Source organism: Dermacentor silvarum, chromosome 8 (assembly GCF_013339745.2).
Source record: "Dermacentor silvarum isolate Dsil-2018 chromosome 8, BIME_Dsil_1.4, whole genome shotgun sequence".
Taxonomy (NCBI): Eukaryota; Metazoa; Arthropoda; class Arachnida; order Ixodida; family Ixodidae; genus Dermacentor; species Dermacentor silvarum.
In genome coordinates, this window is record NC_051161.1 from 33,449,747 (window position 1) to 33,474,076 (window position 24,330).

Consider the following 24,330-nt stretch of genomic DNA (forward strand, 5'->3'; position numbering starts at 1 on the left):
TTGTTCAAACTTTGCTTTTAGCTGTGCCCGCCATATGCTCTCCGCCATTGTGCTGAGCTTTCGCTGTCAGTGTGGCCTCGAGATTGTGCAACTTAGCCCTCAGTAAGACTACCTGATTTGGAAAGCCATAGTCTTGGCACATTGGTGTCATCTCCACCACCATGTGGCAGCACTGCCCTACAAGTGATGAGATTTGTTCACATTTGCTTCTAACGCCACTGCTTTGTCATGATGTGTAAAGACATCTGGCCGATGGCCATTGTGTTTAAAAGGGCATGGCAATGCACACAAAAAGCGGTGGCAATTTTAGGCAGTTGAAGCAAAGAGCAGGCAGTTTTTTGAATGAAGCTTTAGTCTCCCTGCTACAAGCTACACAAATAATATTAGACCTAACCCTTCGTGACAGTATTGCCTAGCAGCTAAGGCAGTCTATTCACAATGCTCCAAAAGCGTTGTACAGCACCTCTGTTACTCGAATCAAGGCTCACATTTAGCGTGAGTTGTGCAACTGTCCCCTGTGCTCCCATTAACAGACACCTCCACATTTGTTCTTTTTATTGTTTTCAGGCATCGGAGGCTCCTCCTGTGGTGGACCCAAATCAGTGGTACACGGAGGTGGTGGAGCGGCTGCACATGGCCGACGAATACCGCATTCGGTCACGTGCCGGTGCGCTGCAGACGGCGGGGCCAACTGCGTCACACGGGACAACACTGTGGGCCAAACTGGACTCCAGTGCCAGCCTCGCTGCCTTGGCTCTCGCTCACACGCCCAGGCAAGCTTGCCTCATTGATCATCATCATTATCATCATCATCATCACAGTCATAGATCTAATTAACTCCACTTGCCCTGCAAAGACCCTGTGCAAAAATGTTCAATAGCCTCTTAGAATGACAGAAAAATGTTCAAGCTGTTAAGGACTCGTGGTTTGAAAAGGCATGTGCAGAAAGCACTTGGATACAAAAGGAATGGAAAGGACTACAAAAATGCTGGCTATTAGCTGAAAGGTTGCACAAAGGTGGAAAAGGAGGAAAACACACAAAAAAAGCTATCTGTGCATGCTCTGAGGAAAGCTGCAACAACCCATCAGTCATTTTGCCCGTGCCTTCTATGCCTCCCTTTTCAGACCATGAATAATTTGCCACATCAGTGAACACACGCTAAGCCTGTGAATCTCCTAATCTAACCACTACGTCCAATTTCCTGCCACTCTCAAGTGCATTTTCCTTTCTTTGCATCTGTTCTGTTATTCTAGCAGATCAGATTTGTAATTATTTGCATTGTAACTAGGGTCCTTCGTTTTTGGATTCTACATTTTTTTGTTAGTTTTTTTAATTTGGGGGGTAAAAATGCGATGTTGATTTTAAAGATGAAAACTGGGGAGTAATCAGGGTTCTTGTTGTCTGGCAGCCCGGGATCCTGCAGAAATGATTAACACAGGCAGTGGTCTCTTTTTGGACACAAACGTTTCATTTAAACAATTGAAATCACTCACATCAACATATAATGACAGAGAGCTGCCAACAAGTTATGTGATGGAGTTATTTATATGAACTCTTGCTGGCATGCCTTACTTGCACTTTTAAAGGAAACCACATAAACAAAAACAACAAATGAAAACATTCTTGACGATCCCTTGCTTACTTTGTTCTCTGCACTTTTCTTTTAACAAGGGGGAAAATAAAGGACAAATAGTAGTGTGCAACGGCATGCATCATAAGAGGTGTGATGCTTTTCCTTGTCTTACAAGCTCTTGTTGATGTACATCATCATGTGTATTTTGAGAATTTCTGTGTCTATCCTAGACCTGTCAAGCCTTTTGTCCTTGTTTGTTGTCATCCTGTTCTCCTGCTTTTCGCCTTTGCAACAAAATTGATGGAATGCCAACTAGCTAATCTACGACCACTATTCGAACGTACCTTAGTTGAGAAAACGTCCTTTCATCGTCACAGCTACCGTTTGCAATGTGTAGTAACGTCAACGTTGCGATCGCTTTCTAGCACTTCACCGCCGTTTATATGTGTGCAACGGGCGGAACATGCAATGCGATGTGTCATTTTATTCGTGTAGGTAAACCCAGGTAATAAAAGAGCAACAAGCTATTGTTCACTCCAGACAGGCAGGCGCTGAGCCTATTATGTATCCCAGTTTTTCTGGAGTGTTAGTGAAAATTAGGCATATACCATATTCATATTTGAATAATATGAATAATATGATAATTCTTGACCACTTGCTCACACAAGTTGAACAGCGTTTATTGGATTTGTAGCATCTGCATTTATTCCTACCCTTTACGTAATGCTGAACTTTGAGAAGATATCCGGTTTAACCCGATTTTCATTAAACTTGTTCGGTGCGCGAAAATTGGAAATCATCTGGTTTGACCCGAAAACAAAGGACCCTAATTATTATGCATGGCTGGCCCAACTCCTTTTCATTTTCTTACATTCAACTGGAATGTCTACTTGTGTTTCTTTCTTTCTCTTTATGCAAGACAATTTACATAGAAATTGTCTTGGGTGACATGGTAAAAGGCATACAGTGCCTGACAAGGTCATGCCATCCTTACAGCAGCATCACAGTGCAGCAGACGTAATCAACACAAATACTTGAAAAAGAATAAACATCAATTCTAGTGAATAACCACAAAGAAGGCAAAAACATAGTATTATTTACAGCAATTAAACAATCGTAGTGACAGACAGTATAAAAATAAATTCCTGATTAAATTAAAAACATAAATATGAAAAAAAAACATGGAGCAATATAACGAGGACAAAAGACAGCTGAATAATACTTCCAACAGATGACAATTTATTTCAAGTGCGCTCCAGCAAGAAAACATTCTTTCATAGTTTTCTTATACTGGTACATGGCAGTTTCTCTATTTAATGTGTTTGACAGAATAGGATACTCATTTAACAAGTTTGATTCCTGCCAAATAAACCCCTTCAGGTACTGTGTCCACATTTGTGGGCACAAATTGTTTTTGGTGGTTCTGTGAAATGGCAGCCAAGAAAACGCAGCAGACATTGAGCGTCGGATGAATTGAACCACTTGTGTGCCCCAGTGTCTCGATTTAACTTCCACTGTGCTCCGCACTGCTGCAGACGACCACTTTGTTGAAGGTGGCACATTCTACGTAGCACATTCCAACAGCAACATAGAATGAATGCATTTTCTTTGCTCGTAATGCATGCAGGGAGCGATGAAATTGTGCATATGCTTCATGCCTGTGATTGAAAACTTTTTTAATGCAAGAGCAGCGGAGCATTATTGACTGAGCAATAAATAGACAATTACTTTATAATTGTGATGACTCATCATAAAATGCACTTAGCACCATCCTACCACCTTGTCTTTCTTGCAGTGGAGTGTTAAGTGCCTTGGAATGAAGCCATGTAAATTTGATACGTTTTTAGACAGTCCATCATAATCCACGATTAAGGGTGACAAAGACCTGATCACCATTATTTGTTCACAAATGCAGTGTACGAATTAGGGCGCCTCTCAACGCAAATGGTGTGTCTTTAACATGAAAGTTTACTGTAAATTGCACCTTATCTGACTTCTGCTGATGAAAAATTTCCCTTATAGTGCCTGTCTTTCTGTCTCTTAAAATTACATCTGTAATGTGTTAATGTTACATCTGTACTCTGTCATATTAAGCAGCACATAGCAGAAGGCACTCTAGGGCTCTGACTTTTGAAATCTTGCAGGCTAGGCTCTGCAAGGATGCCTCCCCGGGAACGATTTGCTCCAGCTTCTATCCCTCGATCTCAGTCTGCTAAGAGGAGAGAGAAGACAGATGCTGAGTAAGTGCTAATTTTGACATTTGTATAAGTCCTATCTTCAAGCTTCTAATAAGCAAAAGCAACCCCATTTACGTCACAATTTTACCCATGTTGCCAGATTGAGTATCATGTTGGGCAACATGCTTTAAAGGGACTGACAGCCAACCAGAACATGTGATGAGATTTTGATGGAAATAAAAAGGTAATAATTTATAGTGGGATAGAATTGAGCATGATGCTGTTAGTGGTTTAAGTAAGAATTATAATTTCAAGTCGGCACAGAAAGTTGCAAAAAGCGGTATGTCTCGTCACTTTCCGGTGAAAGCGTGGTACTAGAGCTAAATGCTGACCACGTAATTGCAGATTACTGTTCGTAAATCGGCTGTTATTCAATGCAACATATGTACTGTTTAAAATCGCAGCCTTTATATTATATAGGTGTTTGCGCTTTATTCTATGCATATTACAATCCAAAAAAGTTCACACTAACAAGCTACATTGCCTTTTGTGGACATGAGAGAAACTGCGGAACCATGGCAAGCCATGGCGTCCCTTACTGCTTCGCGGCACATATGTTTGCTTTTGTACACGTGTGTTTGTGAGTGAGTACCTCAGACTACAATCAACCTCTCTATATGGATTTCATAGATTATGAAAGGGCATTTGATTCAGTAGAGATACCAGCAGTCATATAGGCATTGCTTAATCAAGGAGTACAGGAGGCATACGTGAATATATTGGCAAATGTCTACAAGGATTTCACAGCTACCTTGGTTCTCCACAAGAAAAGTTGAAAGTTACCTATCAAGAAAGGAGTCAGGCAAGGAGATACAATCTCTCCCATGCTATTCACTGCATGCTTAGAAGAAGTATTCAAGCTCTTAGACTGGGAAGGCTTAAGAGTGAGGATCAACGGCGAATATCTCAGCAGCCTTCGGTTTGCAGATGACATTGTCCTATTCAGCAACAAGGGGGACAAATTACAACAAATGATTGAGGAACTTAACCGAGAAAGTGTAAGAGTGGGGTTGAACATGAATATACAGAAGACAAAGATAATGTTCAATAGCCTGGCAAGGTAAGAAGAATTCAGGATTGCCAGTCAACCTCTAGAGTCGTTAAAAGAGTACATTTATCTAACATATGGGGCAGTAACTTGGGGGTTAACAGAGAATCTTGAGAACAAGTTAAAGACCCCACAAAGAGTGATGGAACGAAAAATGCTAGGCCTAATTTTAAGAGACAGAAAGAGAGCGGTGTGGATCAGAGAGCAAATGGGGGATAGCCGATATTCTAGTTGACATTAAGAGGAAAAAAATGGTGCTGGGCAGGCCATGTAATGCGTAAGATGGAGAACCGGTGGGCCATTAGAGTTACAGAATGGATACCAAGAGAAGGAAAGCGCAGTCGAGGATGGCAGAAAGACTAGGTAGGGTGATGAAGTTAGGAAATTTGCAGGCACAAGTTGGAATCGGCTAGCGCAAGACAGGGGTAATTGGAGACCGCAGGGAGAGGCCTTCGTCCTGCAGTGGACATAAATATAGGCTGATGATGATGATGACCTCGAGTCCTGTGGTCTCCTTGTGAGATGCAAAATGACATTGCATGAACATTGGCTTGATAAACAAAATATAAATTTCTTACTGCTAGGGCCACACTTGTCTGCTTCCCACGAGTGCTGGCATATAAACGCTATCGCGCTCACTTATCATTGTTTGCAGTATGTTTCCAGCATACGACTTCTTAAACACGATCATGACTGTAGATCTAAAAATCTGAATAAGAACATTTCCACGTTTTCAGCGTTACCACTGCATGATCGGATACTCTGACCGGTGAACTTTCCATAGCACTAAAAAAAAATGGTACCATAAAAATTGGCTGTTGGTCCTTCTCACTCCTTGAAGGTCACGTTTTTATGAGAAATGAATTCCCCCCATGGTCACACTTTCTTGTTGCCTATATAAATTATTCAGAGCGACTTTTTTCAAGAAAAACAAGGAACTTATTTTTTATGTGACAATAAAAGAAGAAAAAAATTTTTTTATGTGTGCAATTTTATTGGCCTCGTGCGCAGCCGATGGCAGCACTGCAAACGGCGCTTCACTGACACCATCTGAGGGACTTGTCTTTGTCGTCTGCTGCGCTCTGGCTAGAGTAGCTGCATTTTCATTCTTTTGCTCGCGCTGCGACTGCGTGCCTGCGTAGCATGGCTCTCTCGAATTGCTGCGTATGCATATATGTGCATCACAAAATGTGATGCACATATCTTTCAAAATATATATTTGAATATATGGATCACAAATATATATATATATATATTCCAAGTGGTTATTTTATAAATGTGAGAATTGGGAGGCCAACAAACATTCCCTTTATTGTATCTTCCATATAACTAAAGCCATTGCAGCCAGAGACACGATCTCGTGAATCAGTCGCAAAACATCACGCTGAGTTGAGCATTGAAAGCTGTGTGTATTGGAGAAAAGAAGAACTAAATGTCATACAAATCTTTGCTCAGTATTGTGCATCATACCAAGTATGAATGGCTTTCTTGTTTAGGGCTAGCCGCACCACTGATACTTCCGAGAAGAAAAGCCCCACAAAGGCAGTGTCTCCAGTCAAGGCCGAAGGTACGTTGCAAACAGCAAGCTTGTCGTCGGTTTTCCTTTCTTTGAGATTGTTGGGAGCGTCACTGTTACATGCCATGAGATATCACAGACTGCCTTCTGTCCTTATCATGCAATGTCATTTTCCTTTGTTTTAATTGTGTGTGTTCTCCTTTGATAAGTTTGTTTAATCACTTTTCCCTATGACATAATCGTTCCTTCCACATATCCTTGATGTTATCATTTTCCTCGATAATGCCTTGCCACCTATGAGGCCAGCCTATTTGTCTTCCCTTGCTACTGAAATCAGTCTTGCAGTGTTACTGTTGGGACCCTTCTTTTTTATTAATTGGCCGTACCTTACTAGTCTTCCCTCTTCTATTTTGGCTGCAGTGTTCATAACATGATATTACAGCAGCCAGATAAAACTGTGCTGCAGTGTATTTATTTATCATTCTTCGATCTTGATTTGCATCTGCTGATATAATCTTATGTGTCAGCAGGAAATCAACGCAAGGCTTCTCCAGCAGCCAAGACTGCTGCCGCAACTCGGCAAAAACAGACGTCACCGAAAGCACCAGGTATGAAGTGTTCAAGACATTTGTTATAGTGCTGCTGGTGTGAACTTCAGTTTAGCAATATTTTATGCAAGGTGTATTTTGATTGAAAATGTGCTGCATACTCGTATCAGCATTACAACACACATTGATGGCATAAGCTGTGTCCTGCGAGTGCCTTTTCACTAATACAAAGACTGTGAAATAGGAAGGGCTGATAAAACGGGTACTGAAGGTGTGATAACCACTTTTGGCAGTGCTTATGTCCAGAACTATAGTTTCAAGTGCAATACTAAAGAGTAGTTGCATATACTTTGCTGTGCAGCAAAGCATGATGACGACGGAGCAAAGACACCTGCTTCGTCACGAACCAGAGCTGCTTCATCACCACCCCAAAGGCGCACACCATTGGCCGAGGCTGACAAGAAGGATGACAAGAAGACAGGCAAGTGCAGTGGGCTGAAAGAATGGCAGCCTATCTCATTGATAAAAGTTGTTCAAAGTGTGAAATTGTTTTGCAGAAACAGTATGGTGTACTTATTGTTCAATAGACGACGTTTGTTCTTTTAGCCACACTGTCAAAGCTGGTCTAGGCAAAATCATGTACAGGTTATGGACAATGTTCAAGGTTTGCTTAAGACAGATGAATTTATTGCTGATTAGTGCATGGGAGGTGCGATGTAGTTGTCTGATGCATAGATTGCAATTCATCCCAGTTTAGAAAAAGAATTTACACCTGGAAAGCCTTGATAATTCACTTTAAATAAATGACGAAATTACATGCTCAGGGCCTTCAAGACCCCGGCGTCCACTACAAGAGAGCGCGGCACCCCCTGCTGCGAAACCTCGGGCTGTGGTCCGGCCAGCGTCGGCTGCTGTCAATGAGCAAGATGGCAAGATCTGGCTCAAACCACAGGGCAAGCCGGAGGGTGAGGAAACAGTCGGCAAGGAGCACGAAGGGACAGGTAATACTTCAAGGACAAGAATATGTGGCGCATTTAATTCTTGTAACATCTCCTTTGCATTCATATGAAAGATTGCTGCCAATTCACTCCCAGTTACACACCTCAGTCTTCGCTATTGAATTTTCCTTAGATGTTGTGTTTGCCATTTGTCACAAGTTTTCGGAAGACCTTGGAAAAGTGCATTCTAGCAAAGGGTCCCTGGTCTGAAAACCGATTTTGTTGTTGACATAGCAAAAGTAAGACACGGTGATAGTCTCATCTGGGGCAATGCAGGCAAGGCGGAGGATGCTGGCGGTGGTGAGGATGGTGTGCTGGTGCCCCCGGCAACGACACCGGCCGAGAGTGTGGAGGCAGCCACTCCCGGGTCTGGCTCGGAGCGCAAGTCGGATGCGGTGCGCCCCAGCAGCCTGCCGCCCATGAATGGCTCCAGTGCCAGCTCTTCGGCCCTGGCTTCGGCCGACATGGCCAGTATGTGCAGCACCCGGTTTTGTTTTTCTGTGGCGTTTCTATAGCATTAACATGACTTTTCTAAAGCTTTTCTATGGCTTTTATTATTAGCCTTTCTTGTGGGACTGTCTGATTTGCCACATTAAGTCTGCGACCATCTTTTTGATCAGATGCTGTCTTGGAAAATGTGTTGTCACTGGTCAGCAAAGCCACTTGCAGAAGAAGAACAAGGGAGTCATGAAAAGGGCCGCATGCCGGACTAGGAATTGTTGGGTGCACTCAGCAGCTATGTGTACAAATTATGCAGTGCACGTCTAAATTTCTGGCCGCTAGAGCTATAAGCTTTTTTGCTGTATCGAAAAGCTTTTGTCAGCCACTGCTCCCAAGCCTCTAGGACCAAGCAGGTAGTTTTTACCAGTGCAAAAGCAACCCATGTCTGTTCCCTGCAACACGGCTTGGTAAAATTATGGCACAATCGCTGAGCCTATAATGATAATGCTTTGTGCCTCAGGACAACTTTTCATTGAAATTTTCCTTTTTTTTGTGTTGCAATCTTCCTCCATTTGCTTAGTGCAGTGCCACGAAGATATATGGCATTGTGCCATTGCTAGATGTAATTTTATTTGACGGTCTAGTGAAAAGCCCTTGATGAGAGCTGCCAAACATAATGGATCTAGGAAATGTCCTGTTTAAGCTTAAATGTTTATCATTTTACTTTGAAGAGTACACTGATGGGTTGGAGGTGAGTATGTACAAGTGGGTAAAACGAAAACCATTACTAAAGTGGGGTAATAGCATCTTCAATGCCTTGAGAATTGCTTATTCATATACTAGTCAGACTCTAGTGCACTTTTGCTGTTATTTTTGTCAACTGCTAAGACTTTATGGTACCGTATACATGCTATGCTGCTTTTGTGATGTCAGGCTGTCATGAAAATGTTTTTTATGTCGGCAGCTATGTCACATAGCCAGGGAATAATCACTTAGCTCTATTTTATCTTGCAACTATGTTCTGATTCTCATAAAAATGGGAAAAAGGGTGACATTAAAGCCTGATTCATGTCCATGAAAGGTATGGGCACAGAAGCAAAGTATAGAGGTGCATAATTGCTTTGGCTAACGATGTCAAGCTAGGGTACATGGCTTTATCCAGCAAATCTTTGAACTGCTGAAGTAACACTAGTGCTGGTGCTTTCTCAATGGCTTCTGTCAGGCCCATCGCCACTGCCAGAGCCCCAGTCCGGGCCCGTGCCATTAACAACAGTAAAATCACCGGAGGAGGTGACAGGGGTGAAGTCACCTGACCCTGAAACTTGGACGGTTCCTCTGGACACTGGCAGGGGCCTCGAATGGACTGATGGCCAGTCACCAGCTGGTATGTATGATCACTGTGAATGCTCACTGTAGTGTAGCAGTCTCCTAATGGTCTTTGCTTGGATCTTCCATGCTTGCATGTACTTAGAGCAGTTCACATAACTCCAGTATACTTGCTATATTTTCAGTATACATTCAAACCTTGTTATAACGAAGCTACATCTGACACAAAAATACCTTTGTCATATCTGATATTTGCTATAAGCATTTATTTTTTACATGCTGATATCGGCTAGAAATGTTTTATTTACTTCGTTATATGTGATAATTTGTTATATCCATGTTTGCTATGTCGAGATTTGACTGTACATTAAACTCTTTCCATAAGAGTGATAGTTCACATTGCCGTTCACATTACAACACTTTTGCCGGGAACAAACTACTTTTGCGACAAGTTGATGAAATTGAATGTTCGCAAAGCATAGAAGGAATAGAACACTGCTTGTACAGACGATCCCAGATGTCTTGAACGGATATCTCAAGATCACTGTGAAAATGGCGGGCAAAAGTCACTACCCAAAGGTTTCCATACTTTGTGCGCAGCTGTGATATCGGCCATAAGTGACAGGACCACAAGTTTGTAGTGAATTCAGCTTCATTCTGTGCCACTCTTATCATCCACCACTCACGGCCTATTGCAATCTTATTGATAATGTGGGCAAAGTGTCTCTCTGACCCCTGACGAACTGTGATAAGCATGAGAAGGTCACATGTACACATGAGAAGGTATTACGAAGTGAACTACAATGGAACCAGTATGTTTTTTTGGTATGTTTTTGACATTTTCTTAAGTAACAAATTCAGGGCCACTATTTTGTAGCGGCGGTTTTTCCGATGCCGTTTCTTATCATGCTTCGTCATAGGTCATAGCGATGCTCCACCCGTATTATCAATGGGGTAAACCAGCGGAGAACAGCAGATGAAAGAGTGGCACATAATCGAGTGAAAGCCATGGCTACAATATTGCGGCCCTTTGGCAGTATTCCCGGTCAATTAGTTTATTGGGATACATACGAGCAATTTCCCACGGCTAGGCTTTCGACAGGTCGATGCCTACATGCAACAGTGTTTGCTTGGCTCTGTGCAAGAATCGCTATTGCCCGTAGATGCCTGACATGTTGGGTGCTGAGATGCACAATATCTCAGAAAAGTGATCTACCAAAAATACCGCTCCTTGTATATTGAGCGTTTGCAAGAAATTTAGCAGCTACTGGCGCCTATTTCGAAAAGCTCTATTAGGTCTATGTGTGGCCAGGGGCTTATATTTTCGTGAATTCGCTTATCTCGAAACTCCTCTTATCTTCAAAAGTTCCCCTCTTTTTACAACTTTGAGTTAACAAGGTGTTACTGTATCTTCAATTAATAAAAAACTCCTGTTATTGAGGCATGTGTGGGTTTGTGGTGACTGCACACGTGTTATGCATGTATTTGTCTTGTATAATATCTGATTTATCACTAAAATCTGTGTGCACGAATATGGTTGACCACATAAAGGAGAGGAGCTTATGCATAGACATAATTTTCTGTCTTATAGAATTGCGTAGAACAAATTACAGTGCCACAAGCGAAGCCAGGATGTGTGATCTATTGATTTTTAGAAATAAATGAACAAGCAATGCATTAACAAGTTTTGTTTAAGAAAAAAAATATGCAAATCCCACACGCTGTGGAATTCGGCTTAAGTGAAGATTTCATTTGTGTTTGCGAAGAATGCTGTTCCTGTTTAAACGACCATTTGCAAGTATGGAGCACAGGACAAAGCTGGACACATATTCACCAGGAAATGCCTTGCTCAATAAAAACATGTAGCGCTCGATCATGGTTATCCTACGGATGAGAACACTGGAATGACCACAATGGCTTGAGAACGAATGTATGATAACGATGATACAACGAAGACGACAATGGGATGGCGAAGCTGGATGGAGGATGATGGTAATACAACAATGATGTGACAATGATGATATGACGATGATGGAATGAAGATGACAGCATGATGACAATGAGATGACAATGCTGGAATGATGTCAATACTATGACAACAGTGTGACGATAGTGGTATTAAGCCAACTCTGTGATAACGACGGCATGACAACAGTGGTATGATGGTATGATGATGGTATGAGCATGAGGATGTGACAATGACAGTATGACGAAAATGATTTTGATTTTTCGAGAACTTTTGCTTTACAGATTCTTAGGATTCTGGTACATAGGTTAAATATGTATGGTATCAGTGGTGCTCTTTGTTTGCTCCTTAAGGACTACCTGTATCAATGTAAAATTTTTGTCATGTACTGGGATATGTTCATGTATTGGTATAAATTGGTATAAACCATATATCATGAGCCATAGTGGCATACCCTTTGGTTCAATTCCTGGGCCTAATCTATTCAGTGTGTTTATAAATGATCTCACTTCATTTATTACCAATGCCAAACTACTGCGCTATGCTGACAATATAAAACTGTTTGCTCCTGTTAAAGACATTGACTGCCATGCTCTACAAAATGAAGCTAATCCACTGGTCAAGTGGTGCTGTTTTAATTGCGTACTTATGAATGCATAAATGTTGTTTCTAATGTCTTTTATCAGAAAGCACTTTCTTGTTGCTTTTGCATGCACTTTAGATGGCACACTGTTAAAAAAAAGGTGTGTAACAAATGGGGTGTTCATTTTTATAGGAACCTAAAATTCAGTGAGCATGTCAACCGTATCGAAAGTGTTTCTTATAGCGGTCTTGGTTGTGTATCCCAAATAACTTGTGGTTTCAGTGACCCCTTATTATTTCATTAGATTGTTTCAATTATTGGTTGTTATTAAACTTTTATATCATTCGTTAGTAAGGAATGCCATTGGCGGTGTTCTTCAGGAAAAAACTAATAAAGTGCAATGCTGATTTGTTAATATAATTTTCTTTATGCACATAGTTCATTCCGGTTATTACAGTTACTACAAGTTCTTAACAGGTACAACAGGAAAACATTGAATTGCAGATATAAAATTCTGTAATTGGTATTTCTGCACAAGTGTATTCATGGTTATATTGAATGTTCACTATTGCTTCAGTATGTTTTTTTGTTTTCTGGAAAGGCAATTTCGGCGATATCATGTGTTTAGTGTTAACAAAATTTGTAATACGAGTCCCATAATTTGATTGCAATGTTTATTTGACACCTTGAGTGATAATGACAACACTGAGATTTTCACATATGATACCTCTGTTTTTAAAAATAGTATTGAATTACTCCTCTGACTTATAGTATGTATTTTGTTCCTGATCTCCTTTTGTGTCTTTCTTTTTCTGTATACCAAATTAGCGGGCTTGTACACTGTTTTTGGGCGCATTAGGCACAATTCAATCAATCAATGGGATGACGATGGTATGACAATGACATCATGACGACAATGCTATGATGACACAGAAATAACGACGACTGTATGGCGACGACAGCGTGATGACGAGAGCATGACGACAATAGGATTATGAAGCAGGAATGTTGATGCTGTTACGATGCAGGAATGACAACAATGGGATGATGGCAACGAAATCAGGCGATATCATGTGTTTAGTGTTAACAAAATTTGTAATACGAGTCCCATAATTTGATTGCAATGTTTATTTGACACCTTGAGTGATAATGACAACACTGAGATTTTCACATATGATACCTGTTTTTAAAAATAGTATTGAATTACTCCTCTGACTTATAGTATGTATTTTGTTCCTGATCTCCTTTTGTGTCTTTCTTTTTCTGTATACCAAATTAGCGGGCTTGTACACTGTTTTTGGGCGCATTGGGCACAATTCAATCAATCAATGGGATGACGATGGTATGACAATGACATCATGACGACAATGCTATGATGACACAGAAATAACGACGACTGTATGGCGACGACAGCGTGACGACGAGAGCATGACGACAATAGGATTATGAAGCAGGAATGTTGATGCTGTTACGATGCAGGAATGACAACAATGGGATGATGGCAACGAAATCACTTTGAGAGAATGATGACGACGCGATAATAATAATGGCATGGCATGACGACGGCTCAATGATATGACAATGCAGTGGCAACGACAAAGTGAGAACGGTGGAAGGATGATGACAACGTGGCAATGAAGGAATGATCACAATGGCTTGTAGGTGATTAAGTGACAACGGCATGACAGCCGCATGTTGGTGTTGGAGCTCACATCTGTGCCTACGTCACCTGTCGCCTCGGGCTGCCTCGGTTTGTACTATGTCCTGTACCAGCCAATCGTGCACGACTGCAGCCAATGGCCAGCAGCCATAACCCAAAAGGAGGGGGAAGAGACAAAGAAAGCTTCGCTTTAAAAGAGAGTGAGACAGAGATTGATCATGTTGCCTGTGTGGTGTCGTGCAACTGTAGTGGTCTCGCATAAGGTCCACTAATGTTCTACCATGCGAGGCTTCATTAATTAGCCATGGCACATACAGTAATCTTCACCTTAATCCACTGGACTAGCCTTAAAATATGTCATGTTGATGCATCTGCGTGCCATGCACCATCATCGCACACTGCATGGCTGAGCATGAACTGAACATTAGACAGAGCTGTCGCTGCCACCACTCACCACACCATCCGTGAATGCTAAATGTCTTCTGTCATAATCACAAGGAGTGAAAAAAAAAAAGCATAGAGGTTTCCATTATGGCTCTACAACCATATTGCTCCAAGTTAAAACAAACATTTGTATATTGAACTACAGTAGGATCTCATCTATACATTTTTCGCAGGACCACAGCGAATGAATGAAGAGCCAGGAAAATTCAAGAGCTAGTGATACAAAACTAGATGGAAAGTCTATAACCCAATATCATGCAAATTCAACATACCAGTGTTTGCGTTATCAAAGTCCCGCTGTGTTTTTGCAACATCTGTATTCACTATGGTACTTGTGTTTGGCTGCATGTGCACATGTATCATATATTCAAAGCTAATGAATTTTGTGGAATTTCAGACCTGAGAAGTCACCTTTTTTTGGTCAAAAGATCTTGCATGCCTTTTAAGTTGAGCTAAATTTTCCGCCCGTGGCGGCCACATTCCAGTGGGGGCGGGGTGCGAAATGCCAATGTATCATGCATTGGAGCACATTCAAAAACTCCAGGTAATCAACATTAATTTGAAGCTCCTCCCGCTACAGCGTGCCTAATCAGATTGTGGTTTTGGCATGCAAAATCCCATAATTTATTTTCTTTCATTTAGTTTAGCTAAATTTTCGATTTCTACTTGCAAAGTTTGTGAAAATTAAAAAGCCACAAAGTGAAACGGTTCTGCAGGTATAATTGCTGCTTTAATGCACTCTTTCACCTTTATGCTGCTAAAGCCTTCACCCATGCTTTCCTCACTCAGGTGACTGGCCAGGGAAGGCTAAGAGCACCGCTGCACCCATTATAGACACTGCCCCAAAGCCAACGCCTGCACCAAAAATGGAGTCTACCATTCCTGGTGAATGGTCATTTCTCCCTTCTTTATTATTTTTTTCCCCTGCTTGAATACTTCGTTGCTGTTGTCTCCGTATGTCCAAGGGTTTGCTGCTAGCATGCTGGGCTCTCCTAAGGTTCGGTATTTGTTTTGTGTGACAATGGACTGGCACTGTCCATGGTTGGAAGTGTTATTCACATTCAGTGGTGGCTGCTTGTGTTACAGAAGGCAAGGTGGACCCGATACCTAAGGCAGGCTCCTGAAGAATCCCCCCACAAGGCAGCTTCGGAGGATCCGGTCAAACCGCAGCCGGCTGGTCAGGCGGGCGTGGATGTCCTCGACAAGGCCCGAAATCGCCTCGAAGAGTTCTGGGTCACGGGAAAGTGAGACAGCGAAATGTGCCGGGAATTCCACCTCCAGAGGCACGGTTGCCTCCCTGTGGGGTGAGAGCGCGAAGAAAGGAAAGCTGCGCAGCACAGCCAGATGTGCACACAGGGAAGCCGGGTTTGGTTTCCAAGACGGACGTTCTTGGGTAGCCTGCTTAGCCTAGCTTTGTCTTCCGTCAGTTTCTCTCCAATCCTCCCCTTTCTTTGTGTCTGTGTTCTTTTGAATAGCTTTGCCTTACCACTAGGGCCATGCATTCTAATATTATCAAAATGGGAGGCACATCACACTGGTGACACAGGCATTGCCAATGCTCTAGAAAAAGTTTGAGGCATATCTTGTCCCCAAACAATGATCATCACCTGTCTTGCTTGCATTTCCTTTCTTGAAAACTCTGCACTTGCAACTTTCCTGCCACTAATGCTGTGTCATGTTGATAACATGCATGCCGTTTGCAATGTGAAAGTACCCAGTACGCAGCGTTAAAGGAAGGAAAGGCATGCAACATAGATGACTATTGTTGTTTGGAGACAAGATAGACCCCAAAGGGTACATACTTAGGGCGTATCAAAGCATGCAGATTATGGGCAGGAGCGAGTGAAGGGGCGACCTGTGTATGTGATATGTATGTCCTATTGAACGCTCCTGATGACCGCTGCCTATGTGAGCTCCTGTCAAGGGAGGCACTAGGAATAATGAAACAGATACTTTGGAGCCACTGGTAAATCCATGCAAAAAAGAGAGGAGAGGTCCAAGAGAGGAGGAAAAAGGCAAGTCAAGGGTACTGAGAGGGCACAAGCTTGCGAGCTGACTTTGTTTCCAAGAAATGGTTGTTAATGCTTTCATGCTGCTGTTCACTGTTCTGTTTTCTTGTACAGCAGTAGTCTTGTCACAGGTCACTTACTTTTTTCTCTTCATGTGTGAAAGTGCCGGCTCGCATAGTTGATCTCTTGCAATGCTGCATTTTGTTCTTGAGAGTCTCTGCTCTCGTCAAAACTCGCTCACCGCCTTTCTGAAGTAAGACTGATCATTTCCTCTAGCACCGAATTCAGCAAAGCTGACGTGGTACATTGTTATGTTGTCACTGTCATGCACTCGCCGAGAGCGAAACTAGACTGCCCGGTTGCAAGATGTGCAAGCTTGGGGCGTTTGCATTAAGCTGCTCTGCGTGTTTTGCAAGAAAGCATAAAATGCAAGAAAAAAAGAAAAGACCCTCAGACATTCATCTATCGGGTCATCATTTCCAGTGCTTTTAAATGTGATCAATTGGAACCTGCATCACCTTTGTCTCCTTTTGTAGAAGGCAGCTGTAAAGCAGATGCATAAAATGCCCAATTTTCATTGATAAACACATCTAGTCTCTCTTCATTGCTTTGTTGTTTGTGCTGTGCTTAAAAACTTCTTTTCGTTTTGTGCAAATGTCTGGCACCTATCTGTTCCTTGCGCACAGCAACACGTGAAGGAGAGCGCACAGTTTATATCTGCAATGTAGCCTATAGTTTCTGTAGCATTAAGAGTGCTCGTGAAACTCTTCTGGCTGTATTTATTACAGGTTGTATGTTAAGCGTGTTATGTTAATCATCATGCCAACTATGAAGTTTGGTTGGGGTGTTATTGCGTTTTTGTGCAGCTATTTAAATCAGCTTGCCTCAACCACAAACACTCGTACAAGTTATCTCTTGAATCCTCTTTATTATAATTAAACAGAAAACTTGGTCCTTAACATAGTTGACTTCTGGTTTAAATCAAATAGAATCGTCATGTGTATATTGGTAAAGGGGTGCCTGCTGACCATTACAGCACATGCTTTTCTTAAGTTGACGATAAAGTGCCGACAAAGTGCTGTTTGATTGTTGTCAAGTTGATTGTACACCGGGAATAATATAAAATGGAGAGTTAATCTCAGTTTACCACAGCTACAGCTGTGGTAAAATGACCGACCACTTAGTTTTAGTATTCATTATAAATAATTAATTTAATGTAACTGATATTTTGCCATCTAAAATAGGAAAGGATCAAGTGGTGTTATCTATAGTGTTATACTTTATATTCGTCTTGAAAGCATACATTACATTGAAACAAGTTTTATGTGTATTTTACCTCGTAGTTTGCACTTCTAATTTACGAATTGCTGTTTTACATTGTATAAGATGTTCCCTACTGTAGTGTATTTAAGTCTATGTTACTTTTTGAGAGAATTTTTTTATAACTTGGGTAATGTCTTGACTATAATGCTACGGCATTAGTGTAACGCAGCCTTTGAGCTTAGGATCGGTGCTTTTATGTGCGCAAACATTAATGGTTGTACCTTATTCTTTTTTTCTTTCTTCGAGACAATATGCGACTTCTCTGCTGATATTTTGATGACTCTCATTAAGTCTGCATGTGCATCACTCTGTTCAGCCTGCTTGTTGCAGTATCTAGTAAGTCATAAACTGTAATAAGTTTAAAAAGTACATCATTGTACATGGGTTGATTTTGCACAGCTTTAATGTGCTGCGTAGTACACAAATCCCATTGCTACAGCAAACTAATTATTGATACATTGTGTCATAGTAAGAGGGCTGCACTGTACAACAAACGTTTAAATATCAACAATTTTGTACTCTGCTACAAATCTGTATTCATGAATTCGTACAGAGAGAAATATGAGCGAAAATACATTGTCATTTATGATGCATATGTTCTTACCAACATCTTTTTAACAAAAATATTTCAATCTGTTAAATGCCTTGCTTTCTCACAGCTGAAAATGGTTCTTGTGTTGACAGTACACACTGTGTGAATTCATATCCTAGGCTATTTGGAAGCTTAGCCTGACACAGTGTGTTGAGCTGATTAAAAACAGTAGGTAAAATGTCAAGCAGGAACTGCTTTTGTCCCTACAGCTCCTGTAATTTGTATTTCTTTGTGTACGCTTCAAATTTGCACACACTTAAACAAAAAGCTTGCAGGGGTGGGCCAATATCCTGCTGGTTTCTTCATTATAAGTCGAGGGCCACTATTTGTAAACATGTTCGACAGTGAGGGTGCATTGACGCTCAAAGATACGTTGGGTGCTTTCGCAGATATCTGTGGGCTAAGGAAGGATGGTAGCAAGTGGTTGGAGAGTGGATTTAACCTGGCAGCAATGCTCCCCAGCTTATCACACACGCTCTAATATCGCATTTTGAAAATTTCATGCCCCTGCCTTTTACAGTTTCTTGACACATCATAGATGTTTCGCATTCATTTTGTTTTAAAACTGCTTAGCCCAGTCGTTGGCATGCAGCTATGGAGTGTTTTTCTTATTTTATTTTGAAACTGCTGACATGTCATTGTAAAAGTGATTGGCTTTATACAGGCAGTTCTTGCACACACAAGAGATTACTTGTGGACTGCTCTGCTTGACTCAAGAACCCTGTGCACAGTGCACTTATCATAAACTCTATGGTCAGCCCGAAAATAAAGTTTGATCACAATGCTCTGCAACAGTTTCCTGAGCAAGTGCTACTAGGTTATCCTTGAGTGAAGCCACCAGTGTGCAAGACAGCATGCAAATTGAATCACATCAGTCTAATTTTGTAGACGATCTAGTAATGATGTTTATAAGGCAACTGGTCGCCTGTGGTCCTGCTCTAGTTTCACATCTGGATGGCTGTACACAATTGTACAGGCAGTCCAACTGGCTGGCCTCTCAATAGGCATTTTGTCATACACAATGCCATTGCATATGTACAAATTGTTAGGCGCACTCTTTCTCGGTCTCCTACTTACGATCGACGATGTACCAATGTCAATGTGTGTTGGAAAGAACAATGCCAAAGAAAGAAAAAGACTCCCCATTTGCCCATTTAGGTGTTATGTGGGACATGTTTGTCGGTGGAGCGCTAAGTCCATTTGGACTTGGAACTGTTGCTAACGCAGCCCAATGTTGTCATTTGCTGCTCTAACACAGTAAGAGCATGCTCTTCTCATTAGAGCCAGAAGTAGTTGTACTGTGAGGCTTCGTTTGTGTAGTAGTATAGTAGTCGGAGTACAGTGTGTTTTCTTTCTCTCATTATAGTTGGGTATACATTGTGTTTTATTATTTTGCTTGGCTTAAATTTGTTGTCTTTTCAGAAATTAACTTTAGCACAGATCCCACTCTTGAGAAAACAATGTTACTTTTGAATTTATGACCCCCATCCCCACCTCCCCACTCCAAATGTCTAGGTTATTGTGTTGAAACAGTAACACATAGGCATTCTTCTAGGTGAATGCAAACCAAGTATATTAAATGAGTGTGTCTTAAAAAATGAGATATTGCAGTGGTGTCTGTGAGTACTGCTTAGCAATGCAGAGGTCTCTATTTTTCTTGCTGAAGGAATGCAAGCCGCGATAAGCTGCTCTATATGAGCCCTTTCTCTCTTTATTGTTTTGCGTGTAGATTTTCAGTATTTATTGTTTCGCTTATAAATACACCAAAGAAGCAAGGTATTACAGGGCACTTTTCCAAGCTAGTGTTTTTATTTGTGATACGATTATTTTTTCTGTCTCTAGTGGTATTATTAGTTGTTGCAGTGACTTTATGTGTGAGTGGCCATTGCGTGTGCTCTGGTGGCATTGTGGTTTTCCAACCTGTGTCGCTGCCTGTCAGAGTTGTGAGCTAATAGGAATATGAGATTATTTAGTCTGTATTCTAGAAAACATTGTTGAACCTAGATTTATATTAAAATGTTTAGATCTTTACACACATAAGGCAGTATAAAATGAAAACAGCTGTGCTTATTAGACATGTTTCTCCAAGAAGTGCTTGCTGTGACCAGCAATATTGCTAACATCTTTCCGTAATGTCTAACGTTAGAGTACATTAGAACTTTCATGCAGCTATTATCACATGGTACTAGTAGCTTCCAGGATTAGACTTGGCATACCAAATTGTCATAGTGCTTAATGAAATACCCAGGTAGCTAAAGCAATTTGAATTCTATCGTGAAGTGCAATATCATGCAAAAATTGTTAGAGTACTTAATGGAATACCCAGGTAGCTAAAGCAATTTGAATTCAATCGTGAAGTGCATTATCATGCAAAAATTGTTACAGTGCTTAATGAAATATCCAGGTAGCTAAAGCAATTTGAATTCTATAGTGAAGTGCACTATCATAAGAAATTAACTGAAGAACAGCAGATCCTGGTTTTGAAGTTTCACATTTGGGATGTGATAGTCCCTGAAATTTTGGGATGTACATTGTGTCTCAACGTGTACATGTGCTTATAGCCCTTAATAAGTTGCACTGTCCTCCTCAAATAAGTTTCCCAAATATTTTTTTTTTTTTCTCCTGAATGAACAAAGCTGATAGAATGTGCCAAGGTGAGAAATAAAAGGGAGCGGCACATTGTTCACAGAGCATTCTGCCAAGGAGTATGAGAGTTAATGGTGTTGAGGAGCGAATGGGTTTATGTTGTTGTGAGTGGATGTTAACAAACTAAGTGAGTGAGCTTGCAAAAGTGTGTCACATTGCTGTGTTACGTCATTTTGGATAGCAGTTGCAAGACCTGTTCTGTGGCTCCTTACATCTCTTTGCTGCTCGTGCAAAGAAGCACTCCGGCAAACGTGCAATATAGCTGTAGACTCGCAATAATTCAAACTCCAGTTCTTCTAAATTTCAGCTGATTGAAGCAAATCTAAAGATGTTGGTTGGCATCTTCATTCCAAAGCATTCCAAAGCCACCTTGTTCATCCCGAGTCAGTGATTTCAATTGATGCCAACTTTCTGGTTTCCTAGTGCAGAGCAACACAGCAAAAAACAGCCAACCAGAGAACATGTATGAATAGCTACAACATCGCCACATTCGGTTCATAGGCGGCTGTATATGTGGACAGGTACCACAAAGAAGTACCTCTACTGAGCCAGTTGCCTCTAATGCAAATGTGTTGTACTATATTGTACGTTTCTGTTCTACTTCGTTCATATTTTTGTTCCAGTCATGCATCTGTTTGAGCACAACTGGGAGTGTGGCATCTATATTTTTATAACAAACCATAATTCTATTTTGGGGCATACTTCATCCAATTTCGAGAAGTCCAATCTTTTGATAATTCAAATGAAAAATCTGTTGTCCCTAAGAGTTTGGATTAATGCGGGTTTACTATATTAGATATGTGAAATTTGTTTTCATTGGTAGTGGTTAAATATATTTCAGGCATTACTGGGAGATCTGTAGAGGAGCGAGATTGCAGATTTTTCTGTAGGAGTCAATATTTTGTTGAGACCTATTTCTGTAAAGGGAAAGGTGTAGAGAATCTCAGTTGTTCTGCAGCAGGCACGTACAAATTATTCAGTGGAGTTGGTTCCTTGTAATCTCTGTTGCTGCCTTGGTAGCCTTGGTTGCTGTTTATGTGAATGAGATGTGTTTTAATGTACCCAATGCTGAAGAGTGTATTAGCTGTAACTCAGGCCTCCTACCTGCCAAAATGACAAAGCTCCAAACAGCGTGTGTTCATAAGGATATGTTTGACACAAGTTTTTTACATACATATTTTCTTGCTCATTTCAGTTTGCTAGCAAGTAACAGTGTTCCAAATTGTGCAGAAACTCGCTTGCTATACCTATTTCATTGTCATAAGTATGCAGCTTTGATGTGTAATGTGAACCCACACAGCTTCCAAAGTTATGCCTGCAGGAATATGTATAAGCCCTTAAAATAAATATAATTCAAATTAAAAATGATGCAGTTCCGTACATAACGATGCAGATAACTCACATGCGTAGTAGAGAAAGCAATATTGCAAATTGTGTAACCCAAATATTGTGCTATTTTGTCTTAGTTGTGCTTATAGCATATTGAAAGAAAGAAGTTGGAGGGCCTAGGCATGTACAAAGTGCTTTAACATAGTTCCTATCATCAGGTCAGACTATTGCACCAGTGTGAAAGTCTTCACTCTTGTGTGAATTCTTTCTTCGTTTAGGATAACAGCTGGGGCTGTTTTCACAGAACTTCTAATCATATATTAAGGTACTCGTCAAAAGATGGCTGAGGTTATGTTGTCATAGTCTGGCACATTGACCAGTGCATGTGTTTAAACTATTCCTCAGATACCTCAATATCTTTGACGCATTTAAGACACTGCTTGCTTTTGAAGTGTAGTAGCTCTTAGCTCACAGATATGCAAATTTTATTAATATGCTCGTACATTGAAAAAAAAAATAAAACAAGCAAGAAATGTTTGGATTCGAGTGCAGGGTTAGTACAATGTCAAAAGATACAGTGCATGCCTCTTTGACGTCAAACAATCAGAATGAATGACAAGCTGAGCTGTTAACATTTTCTTGTGGGCATTGTTTTTCAGAACCCTGTGTGTACTATTCACACAAAGCTATGTTCATACACTTTGACATAGCAGCGAGATATAAGTTGATGTGCTTGGTGCTGTGGGCTTGCAATCTACATGCAAGTGTTACACAGGAGGCACCTTATTGTTGCCACAAGCATGTCACGAGTTGGATTTTGTCCCTTCTTCGGCTAGCATGAAAAATATTTCAAGTTTCTATACGAGTAAAAGAAAAATCTTTTAGAAGCCCTTGTGGAATCCCAGTGGTTGCACAGTGAAGGTCATAGTCATCTTTCTTGCGGTGATACATTGAGTCCAAGCTAAATTCTTCTAAGCTATCTATGTGTTGTCTTTGGAGGCTTTGCACTAAGCAAGCATAGTAGACTACACTGGAATTACAGCTTTAACTTTTCCTGCTGAGAAATTTAGTCGTATAGTCATAAATGCAAGTCACAATTGTCATACCAGCATCTCTACATGATCATTTGGTGCACTCAAGGTTTATAAATAAGCCTGTGAACCAGATTTGTGCCGATCAGCCACATGACGTTTCTTCAAACACTGTGGGATCTACTAGTTCATCACACAAACCATTTTTGTCCATAGGGCATTTCATGAAAGGTACTGAAACTTAAAGAAAAGTTTTAGAAAATAATTGTAATCCCAGCTTGTGTACACCGACGAAGAAAAAAAAAAAAGCTTGCTATTGTTTATTTTAATGTGCATGCAGCTGATGCAACCTTGCAACTGAAAAATTGATATTAAAGAAAGAAAATTGGCTCTAAGTGTGCCCTTTATTGGTTGTAATGTTGGAACGCTATTTGGTTCTTGCTGGCTTTAACTTGTTTAATTAAGTAGCAGCATGTCCTCGATGTGCATTTGTGAGTGCAATTTTTGAAGTGCGAATTGTGATATGTGGTGTAGTTGGGGAAATACTACGGGAAGTTTGGAGCTTGAAGATGTGCTTAAATGTCGCGTTTGGATATCTAGTGGGGTGTAGGTTTCTTTGTGACTATATTACGTTTTCTGGCACAAGTGTCATCATCTTTTTTGTATGTATACACGGCTGTTATAGTATCAATAAAGAAATACTACTCAACATCTCTGGAGAGCTAATGTTTTTGGAGTAGAGAGCCCTGTGGCAGTGATATACTAGAGTGAGTTGTGTGCAGTATCTCTTTTGCTTTACTGTCTGGGGCTGTGACATTCTTTTTATTGCGATAGCAATTATATGGACACTCGAGCCACATTTCTGCCATCGCCGTGAGGTTCCGTATAAAGTCGAAGGATGATAAAATTGTCGCCGCGCGCCATATGCTGTGTGCAAGTGAAAGTGTGCAAGAGTGTGCCAGCAATCGCGGCTCAATCTCGCGCATGCAAGGGAAGGAAGTGCACCGTCTTCCGTGCGCCTAGTCGCTTAGTCGCACGGCAATTGTGCATGTATTTGCG

General features: G+C 41.0%; 1 protein-coding gene across 1 annotated transcript in view; it reads left to right on the forward strand.

Moving 5' to 3' along the window:
* The window catches only part of LOC119460998 (treacle protein-like), an 86,363-nt gene extending 62,379 nt beyond the window's left edge, over positions 1 to 23,984 (forward strand). The window contains 11 exon segments of the mRNA XM_037722166.2: positions 568 to 773; positions 3,719 to 3,814; positions 6,356 to 6,426; positions 6,906 to 6,983; positions 7,285 to 7,404; positions 7,748 to 7,924; positions 8,198 to 8,392; positions 9,585 to 9,746; positions 15,131 to 15,226; positions 15,428 to 15,462; positions 15,464 to 23,984. Coding sequence (XP_037578094.1) covers positions 568 to 773; positions 3,719 to 3,814; positions 6,356 to 6,426; positions 6,906 to 6,983; positions 7,285 to 7,404; positions 7,748 to 7,924; positions 8,198 to 8,392; positions 9,585 to 9,746; positions 15,131 to 15,226; positions 15,428 to 15,462; positions 15,464 to 15,589 — 1,362 coding nt within the window. The 3' untranslated portion in view covers positions 15,590 to 23,984.
* The last annotated feature ends 346 nt before the right edge of the window (positions 23,985 to 24,330 follow it).